The sequence below is a fragment of the Centruroides vittatus genome, unplaced genomic scaffold (assembly GCF_030686945.1).
Source record: "Centruroides vittatus isolate TY-2023 unplaced genomic scaffold, ASM3068694v2 contig_956, whole genome shotgun sequence".
Lineage (NCBI taxonomy): Eukaryota > Metazoa > Arthropoda > Arachnida > Scorpiones > Buthidae > Centruroides > Centruroides vittatus.
In genome coordinates this window covers 96,759-114,609 of record NW_027122635.1, presented here as the reverse complement: position 1 = coordinate 114,609, position 17,851 = coordinate 96,759, and the positions used below count along the sequence as shown (strand labels likewise).

Sequence of the window (17,851 nt, the reverse complement as noted above, 5' to 3'; positions counted from 1 at the left end):
ATTCCTTTTTTTTTCTTCTCCTATCCGTTATTTTATTGTCCTAAATTCTTCTATCATTCTTCATTAGTTGTAATTAATTATAAGTTTAGAATTAAGGTCTACATATGTTTGTAATTGCCCTTTGTAAAATAATTATCTATGTATCGGAATAGTCGTCACGAGACCTGAAGCTTATGTCATTATATTTTTGTCGGGTTCCGTACTAATATTACCTGTGTTGGGGATAGAGATATTTTAGCTGGCATCCCACAATCCTTCCTGTATTTATATACGCGAATAAAAGATCCTGTTGTAAATATTTATTCCAGTTTCTTTGTGTATCACATTCGCGATCTTCACAACACACTGTATGGTTAATATCAATAAGAGTTAGGAAACATTACAAATCTGTGACTAATAGTATGCAAGATGCATCAACTTCACTAACAAAATGGATATAGCAGAGTGAAATTAGTGTCAAATGGGAAAAACCAGCTCTAAATAGTGAATGTAGGTAAGGAATTTTTATAAGATTGATGGAACAGGTTTATGTTTATGAGTTAGCAAAATATCTAAAAATTATAAACACTAATGATGCTAGGGAACTAAGTAATAACTAAAAATAAATAACTGATAACACTAATTTTAAAAATATTACTCAGAAAATAATTAAGGATGCTAGTTAATTATAAGTTGTAATATATCTTTGCAATATCACATTTGGTTATTTGTAATTTATTTTGTAATTTTGTAATTTATTTTGTAATTTTGTAATTTTGTAATTTATTTTGTATAATGGTGTATTGTAAATTTTTTATATATGCTTAGACCCTCCCAACTCTAGTAGACTTCCTGGCATATACAGTGTCCTTATCAAAGACACCATATGTGACAGGGACTATCTTTACATCAGGTCCACTAAATGTTCTGTGAGAAAAAGAATACAAGAGCATATCTCAGATGTGCAACATGCCAGAACATCCACAGCCCTCCCTAAGTATACAGTAGACCCAGAAATAGTTGTAAACCATAGAAAATTTTTAAAGCTAACTTTGAGTCATCCTGTGTAAATTGAGGAGGAAATGGTGTTGTCGATGACCTGGCAGGCCCTATTAGACACAAAATTATAGTCGTTAGTTGAATGATCATTATGCACATGACAACGCTTATGCAGCATTATATTTATATTTATATTTTTGAATGATTGTTCGAATTACATTGTTTTAAAATTTTTATAAATAGGCATTAGTTCCGGTAACATTCTATGATAACCGTTCAGTCGCACCAGAAGAACTTGGAAGGAGTTGGAAAATGTTTGTGAAGTGTTCATTTTTTGTATTATACACACTGAAAGTTGGTTCTGTGTCTGTTGTACATATATCCCAGTGTGAGTGGTGTATATCTTTTGATTTGTTTATTTTTAAATTATTTAAAATTTTATAACTTTAAATGTTCATTGGAACAAGTTGTAAAACTGAAAATGGCTTAAATAAATTTTTTTTTAAATAAAGTAGTTACTTAAACAAGTTACAAAAACAAAAAACAATTTTAACTAAATACTCCTTACAATTCCAATGCATTACTAATATTTTCTAAACAAAATTTATAAATAAATTATTATATTAAAAAAAACTGTTAACTCTTACGTTTTACAATTACATTAAAACGACATTCAGCACTATTTTCAGAAGGATCTGAAACATTATAATAAACAGGAGCTGGTAGACCCCATCGAAATTCATCACCACTCTTTCGATTTTGATATTTTGAATCTATTTTAATCTTTCCTGAATTGTCCTATTAAAATAAAAGTTATGAATTAATTACAGAAAGTTTGAACATTATGATTAAACTACTAACAAGTGCAATAGACTTAGTTTTAATTTTATAACTTTCATAGCTGTTAGATTTCTATTTTAATTAAAAAATTCAAATTTATTCATTCACTTAAATATTTCAATATACCACATAAACATTTAAAGAATTTTTAATTTAAAAATATCACTTTGATCTACCTAATTTAAGGGAACCAACTTCTTTATTTTTTTTAATAAAAATATTTTCAGTTTCAATTTTTGTTTTTTACTTCAGTTTTAACTTTTTGAGAAATTCTAGAAAGCAAAAGCTGTAACTGAAGATGGCTTGAAAATAACTGAAAATATTTTTATTAAAAAAAATAAAAAAATTGGTTGCCTTAAATTGAATGGATTGAAATAATTAATAGAAAATGGCACAAAATTTTTGTGAGATATTATAATATTTATTTATTTTGGGGTTTTTATTTTAGTCTAACTGTAGTTTGCCTGTAAAATAAATAGTTAATTTATAATGAAAATCAGTAGAACTGCCTTATTCAAAACTGTTGAATATTTGAAAAATTGGATTTGATTAAGTATAAATAACTGAATATAATTATAAACTAATTTCTAAGAAAATACAAATTATTAATTGATTACTATAAATGTGAATTGAAATATGATTTATTGATTTGGATCAGTAATTTTCAAATTTTTTCAAGCCACCACCCTTTTGGTTCCATAAAACCCATGCACCCTAACTGTACCCGAATGCCCCTTAACACATTTTCCCTTGAGTGAGTAAGAATTGAAAATATTCTTAGAAAAACTTTTCTATGAACCTCACACTTTGCATCCTTACCATACATTGTTCTCAACATATGGAAATCATTAAATGCAATGTTTCTTCTTACCTGTTTTAGTAAAGGAAAGGGAAAGGCTGTCAGTGACCCCAACCTTCACCTTTCGTCACCATTTAGTACCCTGCCTCCAGCATCCCCTTCTGCCCACTTGCTTCTTTTCACCACTCTAAATTTACTCATCACCCACAGGGGGCAGTAGTATCCATTTTGAGAACCACTGATTCAGATGCACTCAAAAAATTTATTAATATTAGTTCTTTATATTTGGCATACATCAAAAAATTGTTATCAATTGTAGTTAATAATTGCGTGTTCATGCTCATGCCTTCTGGAATTTTAATGTACTTTTATATTGTACAAATTCTCATTTTTGTGTTTTTTAAATTTAAATTTGGGTAAATCATACCCACACATTAAATCAACATTTCACTAATTTTTATATACTATAATCTAGTTAATTGATTTTAATATTAACAAAAAAACTATTATCAGCAAATGTTCTTCTCTATTACTGGAAACATATTAACATCTAATGTCCAGTAAAATGTTTTACTGGATGCTGAAGAGGTTCTGTGATTAGATATAAATATTACCAGTGTGGCCACCAGAAGTGGCAACACTGAGCAATAAAATAAATAAAATAATGCAAGGGACTGGCAACACCACTGAATTCTGTCGCAGGAAAGTAAGTCTTTTTTGTGTTGGCTCTCTTGGTGAGTATGTGCATGTACAACACGTCACAAAAGTTTCTTTGTGTACTGTGATCATTGTATATATTGTGTTTAGAGATTAAATGTATATATTTTGAATCATCTGACTGATCAACTGTGCCGCCAAGAGAACAAGCAATGCTCCTGACCAAGACTGTTGATAGTAGAGGTAAACATGACCTCTTTGTCGAGCCCACTACACCAGCATCAGTCTATCTTTGTTTAAATCTCAAAAGTAAATTACTATGGATTTTTGAAAAATCAGAAAACTAAGTACAAAATATCCCAAGAATATGGATTACCCAGTGTTTCTCAAACTTTTATCTTTCAGCAGTCCCCCTAGAGTAGAATTCAATTGTTATTATTTTTTATATATGTTTTAAAACATTGTCTTTATTTTAAAAATGTTTATTCAATTTAAATAATTTTATATTTTTAACTTAAGTGAATGCTTTTATAGTAAAAATAGATATTATGATATTAAACATCTTTATTCCATAATATAATGCACTTCTTTCTTCTGAGAACTTGAAAACCCTCACAAACACATTCATAGATCCTCTTAAGATCTTCAGATCACATGTTGAGAAACACTGCATTACCCAAATTTTCTCAGATACCCAGGTAACAAAACAATGGTTATCTGAGTTTTTATAGTGTCCGGAACTAATTATAATACAAACCTAATTACAAATATATTAAAATATCGTTCTTACTTCAAATGCAGGTTCTGTCCAGTTAACAGAAATGGGAGTGTTTTTACCATGAAAAATGACAATATCCTTTGGACAGTTTTTAACCCTTGGAGGTTCAATATCTGAAATATTTTATAAATCATCAATTCTTATATAAAACTTTATAATTAAGAGTAATGACAATTTTCAAAACATTTATTTTTTATGAACAGAATGAAGATAGTTATAATAACTAGACCTGGCCAACTTATAGTAGGGTATGATCTATTTCTATTAATCAAAAATGCTAATGAGCTACCACTATACAGTAGAATCTTGTTTTAACAGATTGCTCAGCTTGTTAAAAATCATCTATTATTACAAGAATCTGTTATATTGCAAGCAACAAATTTCCTGCACATCCAGGAAAATATCAGTTATTTGAAAAAATTTCTGTTTTTTAACCTCCTACATATATGAAATACCTGTACTTGAAATTATTCAGTCTCTTGAGATAACTATTCTTTATTCTATAGAAACATATATGTTACAAGATCATGTGTTATGCTTTATGTGTGTACAACAAAGCTGATGGAAACTGTATAAACTGTAAGCCCAAAAAAGAGGCAAATTACACATGTTTATTAATACTTCACTTGACTTCATGATTTGTTAAAAATTTTGTCCATGTTGGTTTGTTTTGATGCTGTTTTTCTGCTTATTGAATATAACAACTGATTGATATTAGCAACATCATATACAGCTTGTTCATTATGCTGAAACTCATCAGGAAGGTTTTCATAACTCAGAAAGATTCAATGGCATTGCTAAATTTTGGCAACTATTCTTAGACCAGCATCAGATTTTTCACTAGATGGCTCCTTTTCAATTGTATCAGCCTGCTGACGGTCTTCATACAATTCTTCAATTGTAAAATACATATCCCAGATGTAACAAGTGCATTATAAAACTCTAAAAACTGCCAGAAACATTCAAATATCAACTAAACAGTGAAAAAATGCAAAGTTTACAATAAATGGGGCTGGAAAAAATCTGTTATTCCAAGTTATAGATCCATTAAATGAAGGTAAAATTACATTGTTTTGGTGTGATCTGAAAAAATCTCTTATTCCAAGATTTTTATATCCTGCAATCTGTTAAAACAAGATTCTACTATATTTTTATTCCTTTGTAAAAGTTTATTAGGTTGGCCACTGCTATGTATTGCAGCGCCATCTCTGGCAATTCTTAATGTATATAGTTGGTAGCGCGCCTGTGCACCACATTCAGTTCTGTACTGCTTCTTGTTCATTAAAGATGTGCTTGTTACTTGTTCATAAGAATCCATCTCCATCCTTCTTAATCTAATTCTGACGACCATACATACCAATTCTGGCAATGAGGTGGATTAAAAACAGACTATTTCTTCAGTTCTGTTCAAGTTTCAGCAAGAATACTAATGTTTATTTTTTTTTTCCTCGACGAAGTCAACACGTGGCTACGTTTAGCTAGGCCTTGAACCTTTGACCCGTAAGTTACCGAATTGCTTATTATCATTATTTTCCCTTTATTCGGAAATGGCAAATGTGATTAATGTTAATCCGTATAACATAAATAGTGATTGGGATGAGTATGTGGAACAATTGGAAGAATTCTTTATAGCGTCTAATATCACTGATGATAGAAAAATGGTGGCTACTCTTCTTAGTCAGATGGGATCAGTGGCTTATAAATTGTTAAGAAGCCTTTGTCAACCTGATAAATCCTCTTTGAAGACATTTTCTGACTTAAAAAGTATAATGAGATCTCATAAAAATAAATCAGTTAGTATAATTTCCGAGAGAGCAAACTTTACTCGCCGGGGTCAGAAAGAAGGAGAATTGATTAATGATTTCATAGTTGGGTTAAAATCCTTAAGCGAAAAGTGTGATTTTGGAGACTCTCTTGCAACACGTTTAAGAGATCAATTTGTGTCAGGCTTGTATGACCCTAGAATCCGTTCAAATCTTTTTGCTAAAAATGAGTCGAAATTAGACCTTCAGAAAGTGATCAATTATGCTATTGCTATGGAACAGGCTCTGATTGATGCAGGTTGTTTCAATAAATTGCCACTTGAAACCGATTGTTTTAAAATTCGTTCCACAAAGTTCTCTAACAGAAAGGAATTTAGTGGGAATAGTTCTGGAGATAAAACTAAGTTCGAAACAAAGAAAACCAGTACTTACATTTGTAGATCTTGTGGAAGCAAAGATCATTCTCATGAGAATTGTAGATTTAGAACATATACCTGTAATAAATGTGGCATACCTGGTCATATTGCAAGGGTTTGTGGAAAAACTAAGCATCCTCGTGTGAGCTACACCAACTATCTTGTACCGACAAAGATTCGAATGGTTATTCAGAGATAGATAATTCTACTTATTTTAATCTTTTCAATATTCAAGATGTCTCCACACCAGTTCCACCTATTATTCTCACTCTATCCATTAACAAGAAGGACATTAGTTTTGAAGTTGATACTGGCTCCCCACTCTCCACTATTCCTAAATCCACTTTCAACAGATACTTATCATCCTTTTCCCTATATGAGTCTGAACATTCTCTTTGCACATATGTAAATTTCAAGTTGAACGTATTGGAATTTATTATAGTACCAGTTCTTTACAATCATTCTCGCCATAAACTTTGCCTTTATGTGGTTCGTCATGGTAATGCTAATCTCAATGGAAGAGACTGGATTCGAGAGTTAAAGCTTTCATGCAAAATCAACAGTATTACTCCCAGGATTTCACATACAAACTCTAAGCTGCTTACTCTACTAGACAAACACTCTACTGTATTTTCTGATGGTATCGGATGTTCTAAATCAATATCCCTTCATTTAACCTTAAAACCAGATGCACATCCTATTTTTCTGAAACCAAGGACAGTTCCTTTCTCTCTCAGGGATAAAGTTGAAGCAGAGTTATCTAGGTTAGAAAAAGCTGGAGTAATTTCTAAGATATCCAACAGTGCTTGGGCTACGCCTATAATTCCAGTAGTTAAAAATGATGGTAGTGTTAAAATAGCTGGACTTTTCAATCTAACCTTGAATAAGATGTTACAAATAGATGTCCATTCAATACCTCATTTGGAAGAGATTTCCATGAAATTACTTGGAGGTGAGAAGTTCTCTACCTTTGACTTAAGTGATGCTTATAACCAATTCCAATTAGATGACGAAAGTAAAAACTTAGTGGTTATCAATACTCATCTTGGATTGTATAAGTGCAATCTCTCTTATATGGTATTGCATCTGCCCCTGCTTTATTTCAAAGAGCTATGGAAAAATTATTCTCTACAATTCCAAAAACGCAACCATATTTTGATGACTTGGTTACTTCTGGTACAAATCATTCAGACCATTTCAGTAATATTGAAAGGATCCTAGCCATTTGTGAAACAGAAGGAATCAAACTAAATAAACGAAAGTGCAAATTCTTACAAGATTCTGTAAAATTCTTAGAATTTGAGATTTCAAAACAAGGAATTGTTCCTTTATCCTGAAAACTGGATCCTATATTAAAAGCTCATAAGCCTCATAATGTTCATTCTCTACACTCATTCCTAGGTATGTTGAACTATTATTCTAAATTTGTACCTAAACTGTCTACTTACCTACACCCTCTCTACAAACTCTTACGTAAAGGATGTTCTTGGACCTGGACAAAAGAACATGAATCTGCTTTTCAAAGTGCAAAAAACTCATTAAAACAAGCTAAACTTCTCATACACTATGATCCTAACAAAGAATTATACTTGGCTACAGATGCTTCTCAATTTGGTGTCGGCGCTGTTCTTTTCCATATTATTGACAATGTAAAACGTCCTATTACGTTTGCTAATGCTTTACTTTCGCCTGCTCAACGTCAATATTCTCAGACAGAGAAAGAGGCATTATCCATTATTTTTGGTATCAAGAAATTTTGACAATATCTTCTTGGTCGCCATTTTATCTTAGAAACAGACCATAAGCAGTTACTTGCAATTTTCGGTGATAAAAGAGGACAGAATGAGATTGTAGCTGCTAGACTGCAAAGATGGAGCATCATATTGAATGACTATAATTATACAATCAAGTACATCTCCTCCGCAACTACTATCTTAGCTGATGGCCTTTCCAGAAATACTACTAATGATTTATTCATAGAAGATTTTAGTAACTCAATTCCAAGTTCATTATTTAATTTGCAGTTTGACTCCCTTCCTTTTACCAATAGTGCCTTTATAGAAGCATGTCGTACAGATAAACTTTTCAATGTTTTGCATAAGTGTATCAAGAATAATTGGCATCAGATAAATACAACTGTTAAGCCATTTCTTAAATTCAAGGATTCCCTTTCTCTAGAAGGAAACTTAATATTTATGGGTGATAGAATATTCATTCCTGAAAAATTTCGCAGAAATGTTCTCATTGAATTACATTCTGGACATCAAGGTATCGTTAAATCGAAAATGTTAGCAAGATCAATTGTTTGGTGGCCAGACATTGATAGTGATCTAGAACGAACAGTGAAAGAATGTATCTTATGTCAGTCATACCATCGAAATTCTCCCTCTACTAATACTTTAAGATGGCCAATTCCTGAAGAGCCTTGGAGTAGATTACACATTGACTTTGCTGGACCATTCCTTGGAAAAATGTTTCTAATAGGTATTGATGCAAAAACTAAATATCCTGAAATTCAAATAATGCAATCCACAGATTCTTCCGCTACTATTCTGGCACTTAGATCTTGGTTTAGTCGTCATGGCCTTCCATTACATGTTCATTCTGATAATGGCCCTCAATTCACATCTCGTGAATTCAGAATGTTTTTAGCACAGAACGGAATTCGTCAGACATTCTCTCCGCCGTACCATCCTGCAACTAATGGAGCAGTTGAAGGATTTATCAAAACGTTTAAGTCTTCTTTGAAAAAATTAAGTTATGAAAGGGATTTAATGACATCCCTCCTTCAATTTCTTACTTCATATCGTACTACTCCTCATTGTTCTACTGGTAAAACACCAAGTGAAATGCTATTCAACAGAAAACTTCGCTCAAGACTAGCTTTGTTGCATCCTTTAACCTTATTGAATAACAATGTAGTTCATCCACAGCATTCTTTTATGACAGGAGACACAATTTTTGCTCGTGACTTTTGTTCTAAAGAATATTGGGTTGCAGGTAAAGTTATTCAGAAACTTTCACCTGTTACATATAACATTGAGCTTCCTAATGGTTCTGTATGGAAACGTCATATTGATCAACTGAGATCTCGATCATCCGCATCCCTTGAATCTCAAGGTGCTTCATTCGTTCCTCTTCAGCTGTGGTGGGAAGAAAAAGAAGAAAATAATCCAATAGTTGAAAACATTCCTCAGAAAGATAACATGAAAAATTCATCTTCAGATTCTGCCTTAGCTTCAGACTCTTCTAATATTCAAGAATCAAGTCGTAGACATCGTAAAACCCCTACCTACTTACAAGACTATGTTTATTTGTAATTCTCCTTAGGAGGGGATGATGCTATGTATTGCAGTGCCATCTCTGGCAATTCTTAATGTATATAGTTGGTAGCGCGGCTGCGCACCACATTCAGTTCTGTACCACTTCTTGTTCATTAAAGATGTGCTTGTTACTTGTTCATAAGAATCTGTCTCCATCCTTCTTAATCTAATTCCGACGACAATATATACCAACCACCCTTTTAAAATTATGTTGCAGAATGTGCCAGTGATTATGAACATGTCCTGTCATTTTTCATTCAGAAATATTTGACTTTTAAATTTGTAAAAATATATATATATATATATTTTTTTGATCATAAAAGAAGAAACAAATATATTTACTCTTGCAAAATATGCATTTTTATGCAATTGTACAATTTTAAAAATAGTTTGTGAAATAAATTCAATGTTTTCCCATATTTTACTTTCATAATTACCAGTACAAATATAATTATATTTATTTATTACATTGTAATGATGTTCTAGATTATCTTTGTTTCAACAGACACTGAAGCTTCCTTAAAAAATAAAAAAGCTTTTATCTTTGCCACAACAAAAAGTGTTTTATTTTTATTCATAAGGTAATGTTAAGCTTTGCTGTTTTTGATGCACTCATTTTGCACAAAAGGAAATTTTTAAGAGCATTACAAAGCAATTTCTAAAATAATGATAAGCTTTAGCTCTAACTATTAGGGCTGTGGAGATTGATAACAGGCCTATACAGGCCAAGTTGAGTCTATGATTGATCTTTCATTGCTTCCTGAGCTTCTGATGTGACATTCTTGGTTTATGAATTTATTTTTTCTCCTTTTATGCTCTTTAAATTACATATATTAATTTTTCAAACTTTATACAAAGCTTTCACCAACTTTTCTGCATAACTTTTGGGATTAATTATATCTAGCTTTATTAATTATAGGTTGAAAATGTTTGGTAATATAAATCAATGTAGTGGCATCGTTTTTGTATTATGTCCATTGCTATAATCATTAAAATGATTCCATTCCATTGTGTTTAAACTTTTGCACTTTTAATATTTAAAAAAAGTACACACTACACAAAACTCAAATTACTGTCTCTTCTATTTTATTTTTAATGTCTTTTTTTCTAGTTACATTCTTAGTTATTTTGAAATGCTACCAAAAGTGCAGTACTTTTCAACATATATTTTATTTTTAAAAAATTCAATTTTATTATGGAATTTTTATAGGATTTTTAAAAAATTCATGAAATTAATTGAACCCCATAAGAAATTCGCTAAATGTTGATAAATATTTTTGATTACTCATTGTAATAAGTACTTCCATATTGATTTTATACAAACTGGATAAATGTTGCTATATAAAACAATAAAATGACTGCTAGACATGCTTAATTTTGACAGTTAATTCCTCATTCTAAAAATATTTTTTTATTAATATAGAAAAAAAAACAGGTCTCTTAGTTTTTCATACATTACAACATCATAAGAATCATCAAAACTAAGGAACATTTAAGTGGTGTTCCTTGTTAGTCAAATAGGTCATAAAAAACTTAGGCTAGCAAGATAAATCATCTACAAAATCATTTAAAAATTAAAAAAATTATGCATGCTCATAAAATTTCACACTCGAGAACCTTGAGAGTCCAGTAATAATACATTAATGGAAAACTAACATTAAATACTTCGAGTGGATGTCACGCCAACTATTTTACTAATACAAGAGAAACATTCACATGAAGAGGCGTTAAGGAACATTAAAATAAATGTTTTATTTTAAGTGCTCGCAAGAAAATAAAACATTTATTTTAATGTTCCTTAATGCCTCTTCGTGTGAATGTTTCTCTTGTATTAGAAAACTAACATTTTTGACTGTACCCCAGTCTTCCTCAGGTTTCCAAAACCAGTAATATTCGAACTTGGAATGCAAAGAACAATATTTACAAATTATTTTTAAAAAAACCTATGGAAAGTATGGAACAACATGTTCAAAAAAGTTGCATAAGAAGTTGTTTTAATGCTCATAAAATTAAAATAATTAGTATTATTTCCAAATTTGTCAGTTTTATTAAATAAGTATGACAAAAAGGAAGAAATTTAAACACAAAAACTGATAAACATATATAATATAGCATTAAATAAAAAGAGAAAAATAACATTATATATATATATAAAGTTTACCTTTAATGATAACATGAAAAGAGCAAGTTGCATTTAATCCAGATACATCAGAAGCCACATATGTAACTATATTATCACCAATGTTAAAAGAATAAGACTCATTTTTTACTTTTGGAGGATTAACAATTTTTACACTTGCAACTTTAACATTGTCAGTAACAATTGGAGGATTCCAAGTAACCTTTCCAGTAGGTTTATGTTTATCCGTAAATTTCATAATATCATTAGGACACTTCAAAGAAGGAGGTATAGTATCTGCAAAAATTTTGAAAAATTAACTTAATTAAATTTTATAAAGATAAATTGTAATAGCTACATTTAGATAATCAAGTAATTTAAATTCTTAAATCTACTAAGAAATTATTATGTAAAAACAATTGAATAATTTTAAAATTTCGAAATTTAGCAGTAAAAAATTTCTTTTGTTATCTTTCAAATAAGTTATTTATATTGATACCATGTAAATGTTATGAAATCCTATTAAGAATTGTCAAATCTAATATATAGTTGTAGTTATTGGAATTAGGATCCCTTCCATTTTATCTATTGGGTTGTTTGGAAAGTAATTTCATTTTTTTATTACTAGAGGAATTAGATGTATTTTTACCAGCCAATTTTATTTTAAACCACATTTTCATTATATACTTTGACAGCTGACATTTTAAGGCTTATTTGTAAAAAATTTTGTTTGATTCTGTACAATTGTTTTTTTCTCGGTGACCCATCAAATATGGAAAATCTTTCTGAGTCTATTCAGGGTATACCCCAGAAAATTTGTTTAATAAGACTAAGTTAAAAAATAGCAATTTATGCCAGATTTTATTGATTATTCTGACAAAAACTTGAAACAGGGTTTTTAGACAATTTAGCAAACTTGCAATATCCTTCTGATTGTAACAATCACCCAAAATCAAGAATTACTTAGAAGCTTGTTGTCATATTCTTTTTATTTATATGCATTTCAGTCTGGTATCTTGTTGATCTCTCTTCAGTCTCTAAAATTATAATAATAAACCAGCTTGCAAAATACAATCATTTATTTAAGATACAAAATTAAAAAATTACCAAAAAAAAAAAAAAATGTAATCCATGATAGAAACCAGACTCCCTCATTTTTTCCCTAAATCTATCAATCACTAGTATTTCTGACAATCATCATCCCACATCACATAATATTCTATTTTTATCCATATATATGATGTCATCCAAATATAATCAACTTACATTCTATTATTTAAATTGATCGTTAAGATTATTTCTGTTAATTGCATAATTTTTTGTATTGTAATGAAAAAACCAAGGTAACTGTGTATTTTTTAAACAAATTGATAGTTTGTGCTCTTTGAATCTCATCCTCAATGCTCTTTCCATTTCTCCAACATAACAAACCATATCTTTACATGTACACAACGTTCTTTACACAACTCCAGATTTGTATAATTTATCTTGTTTAGTGAACAAATATTCTTTAAATTTCTTTTTTAAACTTGCTGCCAATTCATTAGAATAATTTTGGAATATTTTTTAAAAATTTTTCAAAAGTGTTTTTAATAGAGAGGTTGCTGCCAATGTTTTTATTGCAAAAATGTGAATGTCAGATGTTCAATGCTGCCATCCTGTAAGCCAGGGATGGGCACCCCACGGCCCATAGTAATATTTTTTGTGACCCACCTCACATAAAATATGAATAAATATATCAATTTCCCAGCTTAAGGAAGTATGCAGCAAAAATTTAAATGTTATTTTCTACAACTTATGTATGTGAATAGTTTTTCCGCAATAAATTTAGTAAAAATTAAAACAAGAAACTGGCTAACAGACACATTAAAACTAATTTAAAACTAGTAGTGACTAATATTTAACCAAATATTTCCGATATATTACATTTACATCAGTTCCAGAAGCTAAATTAAGTATACCTACGATAATTTATAATTATATATGAATAAATAATTGTGATTTACCGACATTTTTTTCTCTTTCCCTTGTATGCAGCCCGCATCATTTCAAAAGTTTTGAAATGCAGCCCTTACATAGAAAAAGGTTGCCCATCCCTGCTGTAAGCCTAGAAGTTTGACAATGGCATTCCAAATACCATTGTCAAACTTCTAGGCTTATAGGAAAGCACCGACATTCATGTTTTCATGATGAAAATGTTGGCTGTAACCTCTCTATTATAAGGAAAAGAAACATATTTTGTTTCTTCTTTAAATTTTTCTTTATATCTATTGAATATGTTTTTTCTTACAAACATTTGATGTGTAATACAATACCGGATCAAAAAGCTGCTTAAATTTACATACTTTAATAATTATTCTAAAATAAATCAAAGTTATTTCCATCAAAAAGATGGTATCAGTATTGGTTCAGTGATAGAATGATAGGACTCAAATTTGCAAAAATTTGTATGAATAGTGTGACTAATTTGTTATCTGTTGAGAAAATAAATTAGTCACACTGCCAGGCATAGTTGTTTAGTTGTTTTTCCTGCATGAGTAAATTTCCTTATCAGTGGTAAAAGCAATTGTAAAGCCCTTATGAATGTGGTAAACATCAGTAAAAAGTGTAAATCCTTGTTGCCATTTATAGTGTTTATTATAAAATGAGTAATTCCAGTAGAAAGAAAAATTAAGTAAGTTAGCACATTTTAATTGCACCATGTCTTATACAGAACAAACACACTGTGATTTTCTCTTACTTTCCCCTCATACAAAGAAAAATGTTTTGGTTACAAGTATTCCCTGAATTGTTTTCGTGTCTTTTGTTTACTAAAACAATAACAGTTACATCAAATGTAAGAATAAGCCAACACTGAATAAAAAAGCTTCATTTATTAAGCTTTCAAATGGTGTTTATTGTAAATTTGTATCCTGTATAATAAAATATTTATATTGCATTAATTACAATGGAAATACATTTAGCTGATTTTACAACATAAAAATATTTTTTTCGGGATGACAATCCAAAAATGTCAATTTTTTTATCATTGATATTTGATGTATAATTTTTTTTATGAAAAAATATGCAAAAATTAATTCTCATGTGTTTTTGTTTCTAAAAATAAAATTATTTTATTGTTTATAACACACTTGTATTTTAGACCTTTTGTTTAACTCCAATAAGTCCTTTTGGTAGTAAATGGACTAACGTTTTCTACAAAAAGGACTTATTGGAGTTAAACAAGGGTTCTAAATACAAGTGTGTTACGTACAGAAACTCCAACCTATAAAGAGTTTATGATATTTATTGTTTATTTAATAATTATTAATAATATTTATAAATAAAATAATTTTGATTATTTGTTTGAAAAAAAACTACCAAAAACAATTTATGTAGATGCTGTCAGATTACAAAATAAAACAAAATTTTCCTGCCAAAAACCACAAAATAATTTTTGTAGCATAATGCCATCTATTGTAGAAATAGTGAAAAAAAAAAAAAAACATTTAACAACAGTGAATGCATCAGAGACATTAAAATAAAAGTTTTTACAGCATTTTTCACAATAAATATATGATGTATACATATGTCAAAATCAAAAAAGCAATTAAGTCCACTCTAATAACCTTAAATAGCTTCGTAAATATATTTATCCACAAATGTTTTCGGTCCCTTAGGACCTTCTTCAGGTGGGATTTAAGTAGAGAGTGACCCTACGAACTAAACTCCCGTAACAGATACATTCCAACCCCCACTCCAGATGTGTACTATAAACAAACATCGCTGCGCATGCATTGGCGGCTATAGCGCCGGGTCGTACATCGCTTGCCACACCTTCGAAAGTTGTATTTCGTCTTTAAAGTTGATAGAGAGGTCCTGGCAATCCGCTTTAAAGATCTCTAGCGCCTCCAAATACTTAAGGTGGTGTGCCTGCCTGGTTCTCCTTATCAGGGTGAAAACGCTAGTGAAGTCCACATCGTGAGTCACTTCGCTAGTGAAAACGGCATTACGTCGGGGCTGCAGCCCGACGTAATGCCGTTTTCACTAGCCCTTCTCCCTGCTTAGGAACGGGAAGGATTCGGTGGACGTTGAAAGGGCGCTGGGGGTATATAGGATTCCACTCAGGGACCATAGATTCGGTAGGGATCTAGTATATATCGGCTTCACAAAAAGATCCCTCGGGCAACGCATCCGAGAGCATAAAATGGATATCGAGAAGAAAAAGACCAATACGGCCTTAGCTGTATACGCTAGTGAAAATGGCATTACGCCGGGGCTGCAGCGCACGACCCTGATAAGGAGAACCAGGCAGGCACACCACCTTAAGTATTTGGAGGCGCTAGAGATCTTTAAAGCGGATTGCCAGGACCTCTCTATCAACTTTAAAGACGAAATACAACTTTCGAAGGCGTGGCAAGCGATGTAGGACTCGGCGCTATAGCCGCCAATGCATGCGCAGCGATGTTTGTTTATAGTACACATCTGGAGTGGGGGTTGGAATGTATCCGTTACAGAAGTTTAGTTCGTAGGGTCACTCTCTACTTAAATCCCAACTGAAGAAGGTCCTAAGGGACCGAAAACGTTTGTGGATAAATATATTTGCGAAGCTATTTAAGGTTATTAGAGTGGACTTATTTGCTCTTGCTTTGTTCTCTTGCGATGGATTTTACAAAAAAGCAATCACTGCATATGAATGTATAGGATGTGACAGTGACTGAGAAGGGGTTAATTTAATAATAATAATTATTGTTATAATTTCTTGCATAACATAGTTTGTATCTAAGTTTGTTTTCTAAGAAAAAAATTTATGCTTAACTCTTAACAAGTTATTTTGTAATTTAAATATATATATATATATATACACTACAATAAGAGTAATATAAGTTTAGATTAATTTCTAAAATATAAAATTATATTTTAAAAATGAAATTTATCTAAATAAAATAAGTCAAATTCCTAAATAATTTTACAGAACACATAATTCATTAACCTAAAAACCAGCAGAATTGTTACTTACTTGTAAAGCAAACATTTTCATCCACTTTCAATGGACATCTCTAGGCTAAAGATCAAATTATATCTACATAACAATCTAAAAATTGTGTGTTGTTGCTCACTGATTGGTGATGTTTTGAATGATGTATGAAATGCATTTATAATTTGATGTTTAACATAAAGATGGCCATTGAAAGTGGATGAAAATGTTTGCTTCAGAAGTAAGTACCATATTTACTTGCATATAAGATGATCTTGCATATAGGATGAGGTATGACTTTAAAGATCAAAATAAAGAAAATTAGATTTATTAATACAATTTTAATTTTATTTCATTTAATCACAAATAAAATATTATCAAATGCACAGAAATACACACATTGTCCCACAAAAATTATGGGAATTTTAAACTTAAAGGAAAAATTTTGTAAAATCAACAACATTATTTGTTCATGTAAAGCTGGACAATCGGGAACCATTTTGCCAATTCTTAACAGTTACATCCACTTTCTACACTTATGAGTTTCTCCAAATTCTGATATTCAAATAATCATCTGTTTTCATGGGAATGGATTAAAACTTATATTGGGCTCCCATGTAATTTTGGAATTCAATTCAAAAGCTTTGCTTTTCCTATTGCTACTCATCTTTAGTCCTGACAACACACAAGAATGATTCAAATGATCCAGATAAAATGGTTTTGTTTTTAAACCACAGAGTGATCATTTGGTAAAAAATGCAGATACACAATTCACAAAAATTATTGCAAAAACACAAATAATCCTTTGCTTGCATGTATAGGATGGCCTAAGTCTTTGGAGAAGTGAAAAATGAATAAAAATCTCATCTCACCAGCAAAAATCTCAATAAAAATATGGTAATTCTACTGGTTTTAAGTTAGTGAGTTAGATGTTCTTTACATATTAACTGGCATTCAACAGTCATCCATTAAGTAATTTTATATTTATTTAAAACAGAAAAAAGAATTTTGATTTGAATATTCAATAAGAATTACATTCTACATTAAACTGCTTACCTTTACAAGTAATTTTTTCATATGATCTAGACCAAGTTCCATTAGTTAAGCATTTTCTGATTCCAACATCTTGATTTTCTGAAAAATCTTTTAAAGTAACCAACTTGTATCCTTCTTTACAAAAGTATCTATATAAGTAAGTTACAGTTGATTACTTTATTAATT

General features: G+C 30.5%; 1 protein-coding gene across 1 annotated transcript in view; it reads right to left on the bottom strand.

Annotated features, from left to right (window-relative positions):
- Positions 1-17,851, bottom strand: part of LOC136985251 (sushi, von Willebrand factor type A, EGF and pentraxin domain-containing protein 1-like) — a 170,256-nt gene that overhangs the window by 115,312 nt on the left and 37,093 nt on the right. The window contains 4 exon segments of the mRNA XM_067282503.1: positions 1,626-1,776; positions 4,065-4,165; positions 11,716-11,970; positions 17,687-17,814. Of these exon segments, the coding sequence (XP_067138604.1) occupies positions 1,626-1,776; positions 4,065-4,165; positions 11,716-11,970; positions 17,687-17,814 (635 nt within the window).